At 54.5% G+C, this 14,698-nt stretch overlaps 1 protein-coding gene across 4 annotated transcripts; it reads left to right on the forward strand.

The window, feature by feature from the left end:
* Window positions 1-2,516: 2,516 nt before the first annotated feature.
* Window positions 2,517-13,231, forward strand: MYL10 (myosin light chain 10). Of its 4 annotated transcripts, XM_081131931.1 has the most exons (8): window positions 2,517-2,535; window positions 4,936-4,977; window positions 5,217-5,309; window positions 5,830-5,905; window positions 6,789-6,893; window positions 10,230-10,308; window positions 12,674-12,722; window positions 13,032-13,231. In XM_081131931.1, exons 1-8 carry the CDS (start codon window positions 2,533-2,535, stop codon window positions 13,128-13,130), a joined length of 546 nt encoding a protein of 181 aa, XP_080988057.1. In that variant the 5' UTR covers window positions 2,517-2,532; the 3' UTR covers window positions 13,131-13,231. The 4 variants fall into 4 exon arrangements, with proteins under 4 accessions (XP_080988057.1, XP_080988060.1, XP_080988058.1 ...); XM_081131934.1 differs by lacking the exon at window positions 13,032-13,231 and having other exon boundaries at window positions 12,630-12,722; XM_081131932.1 differs by lacking the exon at window positions 4,936-4,977 and having other exon boundaries at window positions 2,518-2,535.
* Window positions 13,232-14,698: the final 1,467 nt, after the last annotated feature.

The following is a 14,698-nucleotide window of genomic DNA, read 5'->3' on the forward strand; positions in this document are numbered from 1 at the left end:
CATCTTGTTCTCAAATGGTCAGGACAGCGGTCCTGGCAGGGAGGTGGCTGCATCCTAAGGCAGTTGGTTTCTTTCAAGTTCCCTTCTGGGCTTGGTCACCCCTGGGACCTTGGGTTGCCCTCTGTCTGGAAAGTGGGATGCTCTTTACAAGGAGCTAAGTACTCCCCTAACTCACTGGAGCCAACCTAGAATTCTAGTTCGGAGGACACTTACTCCCAGCAGCCCCTGGCTGGGAGCACAGACCCCTCAGGGGGTCTCTCTAGCCCCCAGAATTGGTGGCTACAGTAGTCAGTTCAGCATAGTAGTCAATTGAGCCAAACAATGTGACCCAGCAATGGCAACATACTCATCACAGACCCACCAGGGTAATGAGGGACTGTGGCAGTGAGGTTTCATCAAGGACTCCATCCACGTGGGGCATCTGCCCTCCAAATCCCGGCCAGTGACTTCAGTGCCCACCTCCACCCACAGCACTGAGCCAGGTTGCTGGGTTGCTGGCACCATTTCTCAGATGTGGAAACTGAGCATCTGTGTGTTGCTGAGTGAACATCTCACAGTGAGGGCAGAACTCAGAGCTTCCCCTTCTCAGGGCTGTTGCATGTCTCCCCCTCCTTCCTGTGTCCCAGGGACAGATGTTTCCCAACCTACCTCTCCGGGGGTTCCTAAGTTCCACCCGACTTCTCACCAGCTCTTCCTGCTTTGGTAATAGGAAGGAGAAAAGGCCAGGGCAGGAAACCATCAGAACTGATTGGCCAAGTGCTTGTGAACTCTGTTGTAACTATTCCCCACCTCCCCGTGATTCCCTCTGCGCTTCCCTCCCTCTCCCCTTCCCACAGGCTGGCTGGCTCAGGGCTGTCCTGAGCCTTCAGGAGCTCTTCCATGGTCCCAGGCCTTATCCCCGGAGGCAGGAGCTTAGGGGCATCCAGTCCTTGTGTGAGGAGGCCTCCAGCCAGCAGGAAGCAGGAGCCATAGCCCCGGATGGCATCGTCTCTGCTGCTCAGCAAACCCAGGGCCTAGAGAACCCGGGCCAAGTTCATGGACAGGGCAGAAAAAGGCTGCTCCCAGGGCTGGTGCAGGTGGCGGCCACCTGCCCCTCTGCATAGGCCCAGAACAGGCAGGCACCTGTCTAGCTCATGCAGCCTGTCTCCTGAAGCGGGTCAAGGAAGGACTGGGGCTGGAATCCAGGTTCCTGCCCCCAGAGTCAATTCCCTTCACCTCGGCCCACAGTGAAGACTGTGATTAGTTGGTGACAGGGGACAGTATGGCAAGGCCTGGCCCCAGCTCAGGCAGAGGGTTCCATCACCAGTCTCAGGGAGGTCAGAGGGGTGGGTCACAGTCAGCCAGTCTGGATGGCTCTGGGAGGGGAGCACTGGGATGGGCAGAACCTTCCGAAGCTTCTTTCTGGAACCACTAGAGAGAAGGGCCTTGGGTGAGTGATTCATCTGTGCGTGCCTCAGTTTCCTCACCTGGAAAATGAGGTAAGGATTGAATGTGAAAACACGTTTCAGAACATCAACTGACTTCTGTGTTTAATAAATGTTAGCTACTCTTCTAATCATCGCCATAGCATTCCCTCCCCCAAGGCAGGAGATCAATCTTACCAGGGTGTGGAGGCCTGAGGCCAGCTCCGGGGACAATTAAGCTGTCCTGTGCCTGGGGACAAGAGGGCTCACTGTCTAAGCCCAGCACTGCCGGCCCTGGCAACCGATCAGACAGATTGGGGGCCGACTTGGCCGGACAGATGGGGCAGCCCAGGCTGGACTGAACACACAGGAGTGGGAGGCTACCAGGGCAGGTGCAGTCTCTGCTTGGCACTGTGCTGAGAACTCTTAGGCTGGGCCAAGCCTAGTGAGGATGAACCATGTCTGGATATATGTGTGGTCAGAGTGGAATGGAGATCTGATTTTTCAATTATCCCTTGTCAAAGTCACCTCCATTTTTCTTTTATCTCTTTGCTTTTCAACTCCCTGAGGAGGGCTGGGGTGGGTGAGGGTGGCACTCATAACCACAGGGCCAGGCTGATACAGAAACCCTCTCCAAGAACTGACCAAGGGGTGTCATGTGCTACACACTCTTCATATGAGACGACTGAGCCTTCTGGAGGATGGTGTCCTACCCAGAGTTGCACAGCTTAGGGGATCGGCCATGTTGCAGCTATGAATTTCCCCAGCTGGTGTGGGTGGCCCTGCCTTGAGAGCTCTCCTGACCTTCCATGGCCAAGGCCAAGTCTTCCCAGCTGGTTCCAGGCCTCAACTTACTGTGTGTCCCTATCCAAGACCCCCTTTCTGGACCCTGGGCCCTTGGCTACAAAAATCCGGTTGGCCCAGTGCTGGTGGAGAGCTTCGTGGCTTGGACTCTCTCTGGATGCTACAATCACACCCACTTTCAATGTCCCAGACAGGTGTCTGGCAGGGAGGCCTCCATCCTGTCCTTTGTCACCTTCCAAACTGCTGTCCGGACCTAGAACACTATTTAAAGAGACATCCCTGAACTGCCCCAGCCCTGCTGCAGCGCGAGGGAGCACTCCAGACCATGGTAGGCTAGGGCTGCCCTGCCTCCTGACCCTGACCTCATCCTGTGACCTTGACTTCATTTGTGATTCTGACCTTCGCCTCATTGCCTGAACTCACCCTGACCCTGCTCCTCTCATTGACATCCTTGCCCTTGACCTGATATCCCTGATCCTGACCTTTCCTTCACCTTTGATGTCAGGCCTATACCTGGCCCATCCTGGGCTGCCCTTGATGGGTGGCCAGTTCATCCATGTGGGTCCTGATTTGGGTCTGCTTTCCTGGATTGGGTGGGGGCTGCTGAGGTGAAGGAGAGATGAAGAAGAGAAAGGTGGAGGGAGGCAGGGTGGGCCAGGCTTAGACTTTTCAAGGCAGAAGTGGGGCTCTGCTCCTATTGAGAGGACATGACTCCTATGGGGGTCGAGTTGGGATTCCAGGACAGCCTGGGTCCTCTGGAACCTTGTGTGGGGCCTGCCAGCCTTGCTTTGAGCTCCTTCAGCCCATGTGGGGCCTGTCCTGCTATCTTTCCTTGCCCCTGTGCTCCAGCCCCTTGGGTCTCCCTGCAGACTCTCAAGGGCACTGTTCATTCAGGCCTGACTCCTGCACCCTCATCAGTCCCACTTGGCCTGAGAACTCTGACTGGGTTGTCAAGCCCCAGCTCAGAAGCCATCTCCTCTGGGAAGCCTGCCCTGAGAGCCCCAGTGGTAGAGGGCTTCTCTGTGTTCTCAGCACCTGTCCCTCCCTTCCACCTCTATTGATTGTCTGCTCCCAGCTGGACTGTGGGCTCCTTGGGGACAAGGATGGAGCCTAATTCAGCTCTGGGTCCCTGGGTCTGGGCACAGGGCCTGGCTGGAGATAAGCAGGTACCTAATGAATGTCCTGATGCCTTGAGATAGGCACAAATGGGGAAACAGGCTTAGAGCCTGTAACTGAATTTCTTAACATCAGAGGCTGTGAATAGCACAGGCAGGATTGGAACTCAGGTCTGGGCTACCCCCTTCTGCCCTGAGGTGTTCTTTTCAGGGGATTTTTATTTTTTAGGGGCACACTATAAAAGGGAATTCCCCAGGCAGCTGGGTTGAAAAGAGTCCAGGCTGGGAGAGCAGAAGATCCTAAGCCTCAGTTTCCCCCTATGCAGTCCTCCTTTTGGGGGTTCTGGAACAGGGCCTGGCACACAGTAGGGCAATGTTCCACAAGATGGTTGTAGAAGGCTGGGATGAGGCAGGAATGGGTGATGCCGAGGCCAAGGGCAGGTCTGAGGAGAGAAAGGGCAGAATATGCCACAGACGGAAGTGATCGTTTTTATTAATCAGAGGGAAATGTATATGTAATTATGTGAGATGAACTCTGCAGGGAGGTTCTTTTCTTTATGATGTCTGAAGGGATTTATAAATATTACAGAGGTTTTACGGCATCATAATGTCCTGGCTGCCCTGCCAGCCCCCCTTTCAAAGGATTAGTGGAGACAAAGCACCCAGTAAAAGCTAATTATAAGTCAGCCGAGCTGCTGCTCCTGAAGTGAGCCCAGGCGCCAGAGGGAAGTGGGGGCGAGTGCAGGGGTGGGGGAAGTTGGGTGGTGGGATAGGAGTGAGGTGGGGGAGGGGAGACCACACAGGCACTGGGGGGGGCATGCTCTGGGGATGGATAGACAGAGCTTGGCTGAGATGGAAGCAGGAGAGGGGGTAGAGGGATGGGAGCAGGAAGCCAGTGTCTGCACCACCTCTCTGAGCCAGTTCAGGGACTCGAACATGGGGGCCCCTAATGATGGCTGCTGAGGGGAAGATCTCCTCAGGGAGTCTTGAGGACTGAGGGCTTTCAGTGAGTGCTCAATAGTGGACTCCAGGCACCATGACATCCTGAAAGAAACCCTGGAATTATTCCATGTGGGTGGTCGCCTGCTCTACCTACTGGGGAGTTCACCCCTGAGCCGTGGGTAGCTATTTCCAAGTCAATCCCCACTCTGAGCCTGGGTAAGGCAGGGTCTGCAGAGATGAACAGACACACAGATATGGCAGGACAGTGTGGACCGTGCTATGGGGTATGGCTGCCCTAGACTGGTGGTGAGGGAAGAATCTGGGGAACTCTAAATTGGCTTAGGGGTCAGGGAAGGCTTCTCAGAGGAGGTGGCAGAGAAGTTGAGCCTGGGGGATAAAGATTCTATCAGATGGAAGGCAGGGAAGGTATTCCAGGCAGTGGGAATTGCAGGAGCAAATGTTGGGAGAGAAGAAAGCTCAAAGCAGATTTGGAATAGAGTGGGGGACCCAGGTGAGTGGGGGTAGAAGCTCTGGGAGAGGGACAAAAGACAGATCTCACAGGGCTGAGGAGCCCAAATGTTATCCTGAGAACACTGGGGAGGATGGAAGGAGAGTAGGTGGGCCCCATTTGGGGTCTGATGCTAGAAAATATGCCCCTCTCTGCTTCACAGGCTGGGCGCAGACCACCAGCCTTCCGGAGCCCGGGGGCCCAGGTCAGGAAGCAGCTGTCTGACCCGGGGGGTGGGCGCTCCTGTGGGCTTCTTGGCTTGGGCTGGGAAACCACCCTGCTTATCTGCAAGGCTTCATTAGAAGCTTTGCCTGCCAGTCTGCTTCAGGCTGGGGGTGGGTGGGGGCGTCATTCAGGATGACACTGTGGGAGATGAGGCATGAGGGTTGGGAGGTGGTGAATGGCTGACTTCCCTTCTGCAAGGCCTCACCTACTACCTCACAGGCACCCAGAAGAGCCCGGAAAAGAACGGAAGGTGGAGCCAGCTCCAACGTCTTCTCCATGTTTGATCAGTCCCAGATCCAGGAGTTTAAAGAGGTTGGTCAGTGCTCACTGGGGCCATTGGGAGGGTTCATGTAATTCATAGAAAGCACTTGGGGAGCCAATAAGGAGTGGGATCAGCCCTCAGTCCTTGAGGAGTGATGATGTCACTCTTCTTAGTGCCACCATGGTGTGCCTCAGAACCTGCAGATGTGACTGCTGTCCTTAGGCAGTCTGACCCCTCTCTATCTGAGCCTTTGCTTGCTGTAAGCCCTTTCTCTCTCTGAGCCTCAGTTCTCCTCTCTGTGAAAGGGGGTTGCTGTGGACATGGAATGAAGGATGGGCATGAAGCCCAGCAGCATGCTGGCACACAGTAGCAGTTCAGTGCAGGTTAACCCTCACTGTCACGCTGGTGTCACACTGAGCTGGGTAACTGGGTGGCCAGAGGGGGCTGCACTGAGGCTGCTGGGGCAGCAGTTTGCAGGACAGCCTCTTGGGGAGAGGGTTTTTTCTGGGGAGGGAAGCTGGGCTTGGGTGAAAGGGGAGGGTGGCTTTTCAGTGCCCTTGTCTCTGCCAGGCCTTCACCATCATGGACCAGAACCGGGATGGCTTCATTGACAAGGAGGACCTGAGGGACACCTTTGCTGCCCTGGGTGGGTGATCAGCAGCCAGGGGGGCCAGGAGCTTGGGGCAGAGCAGGCCATCCAGAAAGAGTGAGTGGCTGGGTGCAGTGGGTGTGAGGGGTTCATGTGCCGTTTGTGGGTGCAGAGAAGGTGTGGTTGCTACCTGGAAGGTCAGTAAGGGATTCCTGTTGTAGGAGAACACTTGCCAGGGAAGCAGGGAGGGTATATCAGGTGCAGGAATGACCTGTGCAAAGGTCAGAGGTGGGAGGCTGGGGTGAGGTGAGGGATCAAGAGCTGCCTCAGGTTGGGGAGAGGCTGGAGATGTGTGCAGGACTCAAGGGTTCCAAGCTTCAGCTCCCAGGGGAGGCTTTTGCACCCTCTAAGGCCCAGGGAAGGGCCTGAAGGGGGGCCTCAGGGACTGGGTGGGGCCTGAGATATGGGGTGGGGGTGGGGAGGGGAGGGGGCAAAACCAAGTCATTTCTGTACTGAGCTTTGAGCTCCTAGAGATCTGGTTGTCCCCTGGAACCATGAGGAATCCCAGAATCCCAACCTCCTGGCAACCAGTTGCCCCCTCTGGAGACAAATGAGTCTGAGATCCAGGTCTTCCAGCCCCTATACACCTCAGCTTCAGTTTCTTTGAGCCTCATTTTCCTCATCTGTAAAATGGGGATGACAATCAACTAACTTGCTGGGGCAGTAAGGCTGGGGCAGCCCCATGCTGACTGTGGTTGGATGTGGTCCCCTCCCCAGGTCCCCCAGCAGGTGGGCGGGGCCTTAGGGGATGGGGGCAGGTGGGTGGTAGAGCTGGGAGACTGCAGGATGCTCCATGGCCCTGGGCTCTGCTCTCCTGGGCTGCCTGCAGGCAGAGTCCCCTCTGGCCCTCACTGTGCTCCCGGGTACCCCCCCCCCCCAGGGCGCATCAATGTGAAGAACGAGGAGCTGGAGGCCATGGTGAAGGAGGCCCCTGGGCCCATAAACTTCACTGTCTTCCTGACCATGTTTGGGGAGAAGCTGAAGGGTGAGTGAGACTCCAGGTGGCCCTGGGGAGGGAGGGGTGAGTGGGCGTGGGCAGGCTGGGTCCTATCTGCAGATGTCCTCCCCGCTGACGCACACCCCAGCTGGGAGCATGGTGTCACCCCCAGGAGCACATGCCTTCCCAGCTCTGCCTCAGTTCCCACCTCTACACCACAGAATGGTGGTAACTGTAGCCACCCCTCCTTGCAGGGCTGTGAGGGGCACAGCAGGACAAATTGTGTGAAAGCTCTTTGCCCACCATCAGGATGCTGCCTCAGCCCCACCTCCCTACCCCTGGGCTCTTCTTGCCTGCTCTGCCTCACCATCCACTATGCCAGGAGGAGGGGCTATGGAGGGTAGGGGGTGGAAACTACTATGTCAGACCAGTTCCTCCCCCAGGGAAAAGATGGAGGGGCCTCATTCACAAGTGAATGAGCCTCTCAGGCTCAGAGAGGTCACCACAACTTCCTCAGGTGTCCCAGCATCTAAGTGATGGGGAGGGAACCTAACCCCGACTCCTGGCTCTAACCATTGCAACGTTAGGCCTGGGGTGCAGGTTGTGGTGGGAGTCAAGGCATCTCTGTCCCCTGCCCTTTAGTGCCGTCCCCTGGGCTTGAGGGTTCCACAGTCAGAGGGAAGGGCCAGCTTAGGCTGAGGCTGCCCTGGGAGGTGGGCCTTGTAGCTACCCCACCCTCAGGGTGCCCCTGCCTGGTTCCCTCCCTGTCTCTGCTAGATCTGGGTTCTATACCTAGCCCCCCACTGGCCCCCAGGGTGACCTTGGCTTGTCTGCTCTTTCACCTCAGTTTTTTGTCTGTAAAATGAGCATTGTGTTGGTTTCCCGAGGCTGCTGTAACAAATGACCACAAACTTGACAGCTCAAAAACCCAGCAATGTATTCTCTCTGCTCCGAAGCCTGGAATCTGAACTGTGGCAGGCCCTGCTTCCTCAGAGGCTCCAGGGGAGAATCTCTTTGTTGCCTCTCCCAGTCTCTGGTGGCTGCATCGCTCCCATCTCTGCCTCTGTGGTCCACTGCCTCCTCTTCTGTGTGGCTCCCTTGCTTCACTCTTAAAAGGACACTTGTTACAAGATTTAGGGCCCACCTGGGTAATCCAGGATCATCTCCCCATCTCAAGATCCTTTTTTGACATCTGCAAAGGCCTTTTTCCCAAGTAAAATGACATTTCCTTATTCCGGGAATGAGGACATGGATATATTTTTGGGAGAGAGCACAATTCAGCCCACTACAGGGGTGATCCTACCTAACAGCACAGATTTTTTATTTGGTGAGAAATCATAATGCTCTCACAGGCTGTGGCCTGCTGGCGAGTACAATAGCCCCACACACAATGTCCTGGCTGATCCTAGACTAGAAGGAGGCCAGCAATTGCCCTATGACCAGATAGCTCCACCCTCCGTGTTAGAGACTGGAAACTGAGGGCAGGAGAGAGGGCAGGCTGTGGGCCTGGAGCTGTTCAGCTGACTCAGGAGTGCCATTGGCCCACCTCCAGGCAGCCAGTAGGGGTTGTTCCTGGGACCATGGCCACCTCCTGGAAGAGCTCAGAAGCCCAGGGACCTGGGGCAGGGTTTACATTCCCAGAGACATTTGGGACTCTAGCCGGTGACCCAGTGACTTAAAAGGAGGTATGTTGGTCTGCGACTGAGCTAAGAACTCTGACCCAGACCAGGCAGGGTCACAGGCTCCCAGCTTTTTCTCATTTTTGCAGGGACGCCAGCACTGGGACTTCAGCTGAACTTGGCTGAGCTTGCATGCTCAGCCAGCAGTGGAGACAGGAGCTAAGGCTGGGCAGGCACTGTCTCAGGCCTCTAATTGGGACAAGGACACATTGTCATGAGATTAGGAATAACAGCGATTGGTGGGGAGGGGCGGGGAATGTAGCTACTCTGTACCTATTTGATGAGGTACAAAGTCTGCAGAGCAGAGTGGCTGGGAGGCCAGCAATGTGCCAGGCTTGGCCACTCTGGGCCAGCCTCAGAGATGCCTAATGACCCAGATACCATCCTGTCCTGCATGAGCCCCCGGTCTGATGTGGTAGACATAGAAGGCCCTGACCCAGTCTGATGGGGAAGACACAGCTGGCTCTGATCAGTTTGATGGGGGAGACACAGCTGACCTTGAATCAGTCTGACGGGCAGGAGCAGAGTGGTGGGACAAGCAGGGGGCTCTGGAGGCCCAAAGAGTTGCCTTCAAACCCTCCTCCCCTTAGTAGTGGGGATCTCAAGCAAGTAACAGAGACTTTCTGAGCTCAGTTTCCTTTTTGACAAACTGGGGGCATCAGTACCTACCACGTGGGCTGATCTGGGGGTTCCATGGGGTAGAACAGTGAGGCTGCAGGGTGGGGCTTGCCGCAGCAGGCTCAGCCACACTTGCGGCCATGATGGAATGATGTTTGTCCAGATCTTTACCATTAACCATACGTTACCATAATTCATCCTGGGAAGTGGGAGCAAACACCACCTTTATCTCCATTTCACCAAGGACACAGCTAAGCCTTAAGGAAGGAAGGGGACATCCCTGGTCCACAGTGAGGGGAGGGCTGAGTGACAGAGAGGAAAGAGCACTACATATACATCACCAGGTCACCAGCTGTCATTCGCAGAGCCTGTGGGGCCTTGGGTGAGACCCTTCTTTGCTGGGCCTCAGTTTCCCCATCTGTACAACCAGGGGGCAAGATATCCAATCTTGTTTTGGGAATAGGTCTATTTCTCCTAATGACTCCTTTTCCTAAAGCCCATGCTATGGAGGTGATAAAACCAAAACTGCTCCTCCCCACAGCCCCTCTCCACTGCCCCACCCCACAGCTTGTTGTCCCACCTGCCCTGCCTCTGGCTGGGACAATCTTGCAGACCCCTCCAATGCCACTCCCTGAGTCCCAGCCTTGGCCCCCAAGTGCAGCATTTTTTCTTCTCTCACCCACATCTCAGGCAATGAGAAAGTGCCAGAGCTGCCCTCCCACCTCACTAATCACATGGCAGCATCAGCTGTTAGAACTTGGCCAAGTCACTTAACCTCTCGGAGCCTCATTTTCTTTGTCTGGAAAATCGGGCCAATGGTCAGCTGGTTAAGCACGTAGTAAGTGCTTTGTCAGGGTCTCCTGTACAGCTGTGCAGAGCATATATAACTACAGGCGGTGCCCTTGGCAGTTACCACTATTCCTTGTTTCCCTGAAACCTCCCTTCTCTTGCTTCCACTGTGGAGTAGAAGTTGGGGAGGAAGCTCCCCAAACTATCTCCCTGTGGGGGCCATGGGACCTGCCCAGCCCCAGCCCCCTGCCGACTCTCTTCATTTGGGTGCTCTCCCGGCTGTGTGTGCTGCTTCTAGGCACGGACCCAGAGGAGACCATTCTCCATGCCTTCAAGGTGTTCGACACTGAAGGGAAAGGTTTCGTCAAGGCGGATTTGTAAGTCTCCTCTGCCTTCCATTTTGATTTTCCTCTCTCCAAAGCCTCAGATTATAAAGGAGCTGGTATGGGGTCCGGGTGGGTGGCAGCCCAATCTCCTCTCTGCCCAGAACTCAGCCCAGCTCAGCCATCACTTGATGCCCCCTCCCCTCTCCAGGCCTCAGTGCCCCCATTTCTGTGTGAAAGGGAGTATGAGGTCACCAGGGAGGGCTTCCCAATGGCCGGTGGGAGTGGGGGTAGAGGTGGGCCTTGAAGGATGACTGAAGGTGCCTGGGCTGAGGCAGGGAGTATCCTAGATGTAGGAACCCAGCGAGTGAACTGCCAGGGCTTGGCGTGTGCAAGGTTAGGAGGAGCGGCCTGTGGCCGAAGCCAGTGAGTGGGTGTGGGGCGGGGGAGATTAAGCACAGAGAGGCAGGCAGGGCCTATATGGGGTAGCCACTCACCAGGCCCTGGACCACGGGCCTGCCCTGGGGGCATAGGAGAGCCTGAGAAGGAGTTAGGCAGGGGCAACATGGATGCCAGCCTGGAGGAGAAGAGGAGAGGGTTACAGCCACCATGAAGGCCTTGGCCGTTGAGATGGAGAGGAGTGAATGGGTAAGTGAAATGCCAGAGGGCAAAGTCAATGGGATCCAGGCTTCTGGGGAGAGGAATGGGCCAGATGTTAGCCAGGGCCTGAGCCAATTCGGGATGGATGCTGGCCCATGGGAAGGGACCAGCTCAGCTGGGAATACACAGAGAGTTAGGTGACTGTGGGCAGCTGTCCAGTGGGCCACTGGGCTGGCATTATAGAGGTGGGGGCACTGATGTCTGCTCTGCTTGGGAGCCTCAGCCCAGTGAGAACTCAGGGCAGAGAGTCAAGGGTGGTGGGCAGGGGCAAGCAGGGCAGTGGCCACCTGTCCAGGGGCTGGGACCCTGAACTGACCTCTGAGCTGTCCCTGGCCATCCCTTCTGAGCCTCCAAGGCCTTGCTGGGCCTGTGGGTGATCCTGGGCAGGCAAGATTTCTTCCCCAGGCACAGGCTTTATGACCAATTACTATGATGCTTCAGGCCTTGGCTTTGAGACTAGTTTTGTTGCCTGTTAGAATTATCAGTTAATGGAGATGGGTGGGAGAGGGCAGGGCGAAGGGAAGAAGAGGGGAGGGTCTGTTTTGTCTCTCACATTCTTACCATCCCCCACCTGGCAAAGCTGTGAGTCACCCACTCCCCAGGGGTAGGAGAGGGGTGATGAGGATTTCCCCAAGCTTCAGCCCTCTCCTTCACCACTCCCTGAGGGTCCATGGTTTCCCACCCCCATCTTGGGGACCTGGGAGAGGCACTGGGGTGCCCCCTGGAGTCGCCTGAACCAACCCCTCTACTGCCATTCACCTTTACTCCCGCCAACACAAGGCCAGGGCTGGGAGGAACCCTTTGGGAACCCAATTGGGGAACCAAAGGCACCCCCCAGGGACAAGGGACCTGGAAGATGTGGCTGTCTGCCAGTCAGACCACAGGATGCTCTGGTTGAAACAGAGTCTATGAAAAGTCCCCAGCCTGGAGAGCTGGAAACTGTGACTGTCCTGCAGTAACATAAATGATGGAAAATGTGCGAGTCCTTAGTGGGGCCTGCCATTGCTGGAGACATAGGCCACTGGGTGCTCAGGGCACCCGCTCAGCCCTCTGATCCTACCCCTGCCCCCTGCTCCCCCCGAGAGCCCTCTGGGCACCATCACCTCAGCAGCTAGGGCATCAGCCTTAAACTCACCTTCCATGCCTCATCTCTGGCCATTCCTCTGGACCTAGGCAGCTCTGGCTCCTGGGGGTGGCTGCTCTGGACCACCCAAGGGGACAGGCCCCACCATGCCACTACAAATTATTACCCTTCCCGAACCTCAGTTTCCCTCTCTGTAAAGGGAGACAATGGCACTCAGTTCCCAGGGCCATGGAGAGGAAATGAACCCCGGGCAGGCCTCCCCATTCCTGGGCTGACTACATAGACGGCAGCAACCATCACAAGCCGGGGAAGCGGTGCATGTAGAACCAAGGCAGAGGCTGCCCTCGGTAACCTTGAGGTTGATTATTTGTGCATGATGGGACATCAGAGTGGCCCCCAAGGTCATGTTGGAGTCCCAAGGTAATTTCATTTGGTTCCCACTGATGCTGGGAGTAGAGCCCATATTACAAAGGAAGAAAATAAGGCTCAGCTGAAGTGGCCATCTGAGCCCACTGGGGGCTGTAGGGCCAGCCCTGCCCCCTTCCCTACTCTCATGGGTGTCTCCTGGGCCAGGACTCCTCCCCCAAGCCCACCTGTCCTCATCACCCCTGGGACGTGTGTCCACTCACAGGGTGGCCATTCCCCTGAACATGACCTTTTCTCACCTGTGAGCAGCATCAAAGAGAAGCTCATGACCCAGGCAGACCGGTTCAGCGAGGAGGAGGTAAGCTCTGGCTTTTTAGGGTGCCATTCAGCACTGCTAAGAGTCTTCCTGGGAGGCGCAGCCCAGACCTTCTCAGCAGCCACCTCCACCCCACCCCACCCAGATCACTCTTCTCTTGATGCTGAGGTGATGTCTCCTTTGACTCCTTGGATGAGAGCAAGAACGACAGGGGTGAGGGGTGGCTGTGGGACCTTGGCCTCTGTGCCCTCCACCACCATGTCTCCGTCTGCACTCTGACTCCTTTGGGTGACCCCCTACTCTGGCCCTTATTTGGCCCTGGTCCAGGCTGACTCCCTGCTCCTTCCCCAGATCAAGCAGATGTTTGCAGCTTTCCCCCCAGATGTGTGTGGCAACCTGGACTACAGGAACCTATGCTACGTCATCACGCATGGCGAAGAGAAAGACTAGAAGGAGATCATGGACCTCCCCCACAGTCAGAGGCAGCAAACACTGGGGGTCGGGGCCACTGATGACCAACATGTGTGAGGAAAGGCTCCCCTTGTTTTGTGGGTGGGGCGCAAAGCAAGAATAAATAATGCTAACAAGGTCTGAGTTTTTGTGATTAATGCTCCTGCTGGGGAGAACGCTGAACATTCCTATGTTGTTGGTTTTTCCAAAACTTTTTACTTCTCTGGCTTTGCTCAAATGTTCCTGATGAGCTAGTGTTTAGAACTAATTGACAGTTTTAATGATCCCCATCTGGGCCACAGGACACTGCCTTCATTTATGAAGCTTTTATTGAGCACCTAGTGCGTGCCAGACCTATTGCCAGTCCTGGGGACACAGCGATGAGCCAGTCCTGTCCCTGGGCAGGAAGATCATGCAGTGAGTAGGACAAGAATTGGTATGGGGACACAGAGGGAAGCAAGTCCTGGAGAGACCTGGAAGCTCGGTAGAGGCAAAGGAGATGGAAAGGAGAGATCGATTCAAGGGATGTTTAAAGAATAGGCCAAGAGTTCTTAAACAGAACACACATAGCACCGACCATAAAATAAAGGTGCATAAATTAGACTTCATCAAAATGTAAAACTTGTGCTCAGCAAAAGACAGCATGAAGAACATGAGAAGGCAAGGCACTGGGCTGGAGAAGATATTGCCAACAATACATTTTGACAAAGATCTCATATCCCAAATATACTTTTTAAAAGTCTTATACGTCAATACTGGAAAGATAACCAAAACAAACAAACAAAAAACAAACAAAAAACAGGTAGGTGACAAAAAAGGATATCAAATGGGCAATAAAGACCTGAGAAAATGTTAAACCTCATTTCTCATAAGAAAAATGCAAATAAACACTTCCATTAGGTGCACACTCACCATGGCTCAAAGTAAAAAGACGGACATACCAAGTATTGATGAGGATGTGGAACAAACAGAACTCTTAGATTTTGCTAGCAGGAGAGTAAAATGGGCCAACCACTTTGGGACATTCCTTGGCAGTATCTACTAAAGTTAAAATGCATGCATATCCTGAGCCAGGAGTTCTGCTCCTAGGTATATATCACTAGAATGTCCATCCTTTGAAAGACATATGTAAGAATTTACAGATTTATAAGAGTCCCAAACTGGACCAAGACAAATGTCCACCAAGAGGAGAATCAATAAATAAATTATAATATGTTCGTGCATTAGACACTACACAGCAATAGGAGTAAACTACTGATCCACAGCAAACATGGCAAAGCTCTCGTGGATTACATTGCATGGAAGACACACACAAAACAGCTTACTTAGTTTATTGACATTTTTTATAAGAGCATACTTCAATAAAACTTTTAAAAATAAAATGTTTTAATAAACATACCATAAAATTCACCACTTTATAGTATATAATTCAGTGGCATTAAGTAAATTCAGTACATTCACAGGGTTGCGCAACCATCACCACTATCTGTATCCAGAACATTTTTATCAACCGGAGAAGAAATGCATTAGCACTCACTCCCCATCCTTCCTGCACCCAGTCCCTGGCA

Source organism: Miniopterus schreibersii (genome assembly GCF_964146895.1).
Source record: "Miniopterus schreibersii genome assembly, chromosome: 3".
NCBI lineage: Eukaryota > Metazoa > Chordata > Mammalia > Chiroptera > Miniopteridae > Miniopterus > Miniopterus schreibersii.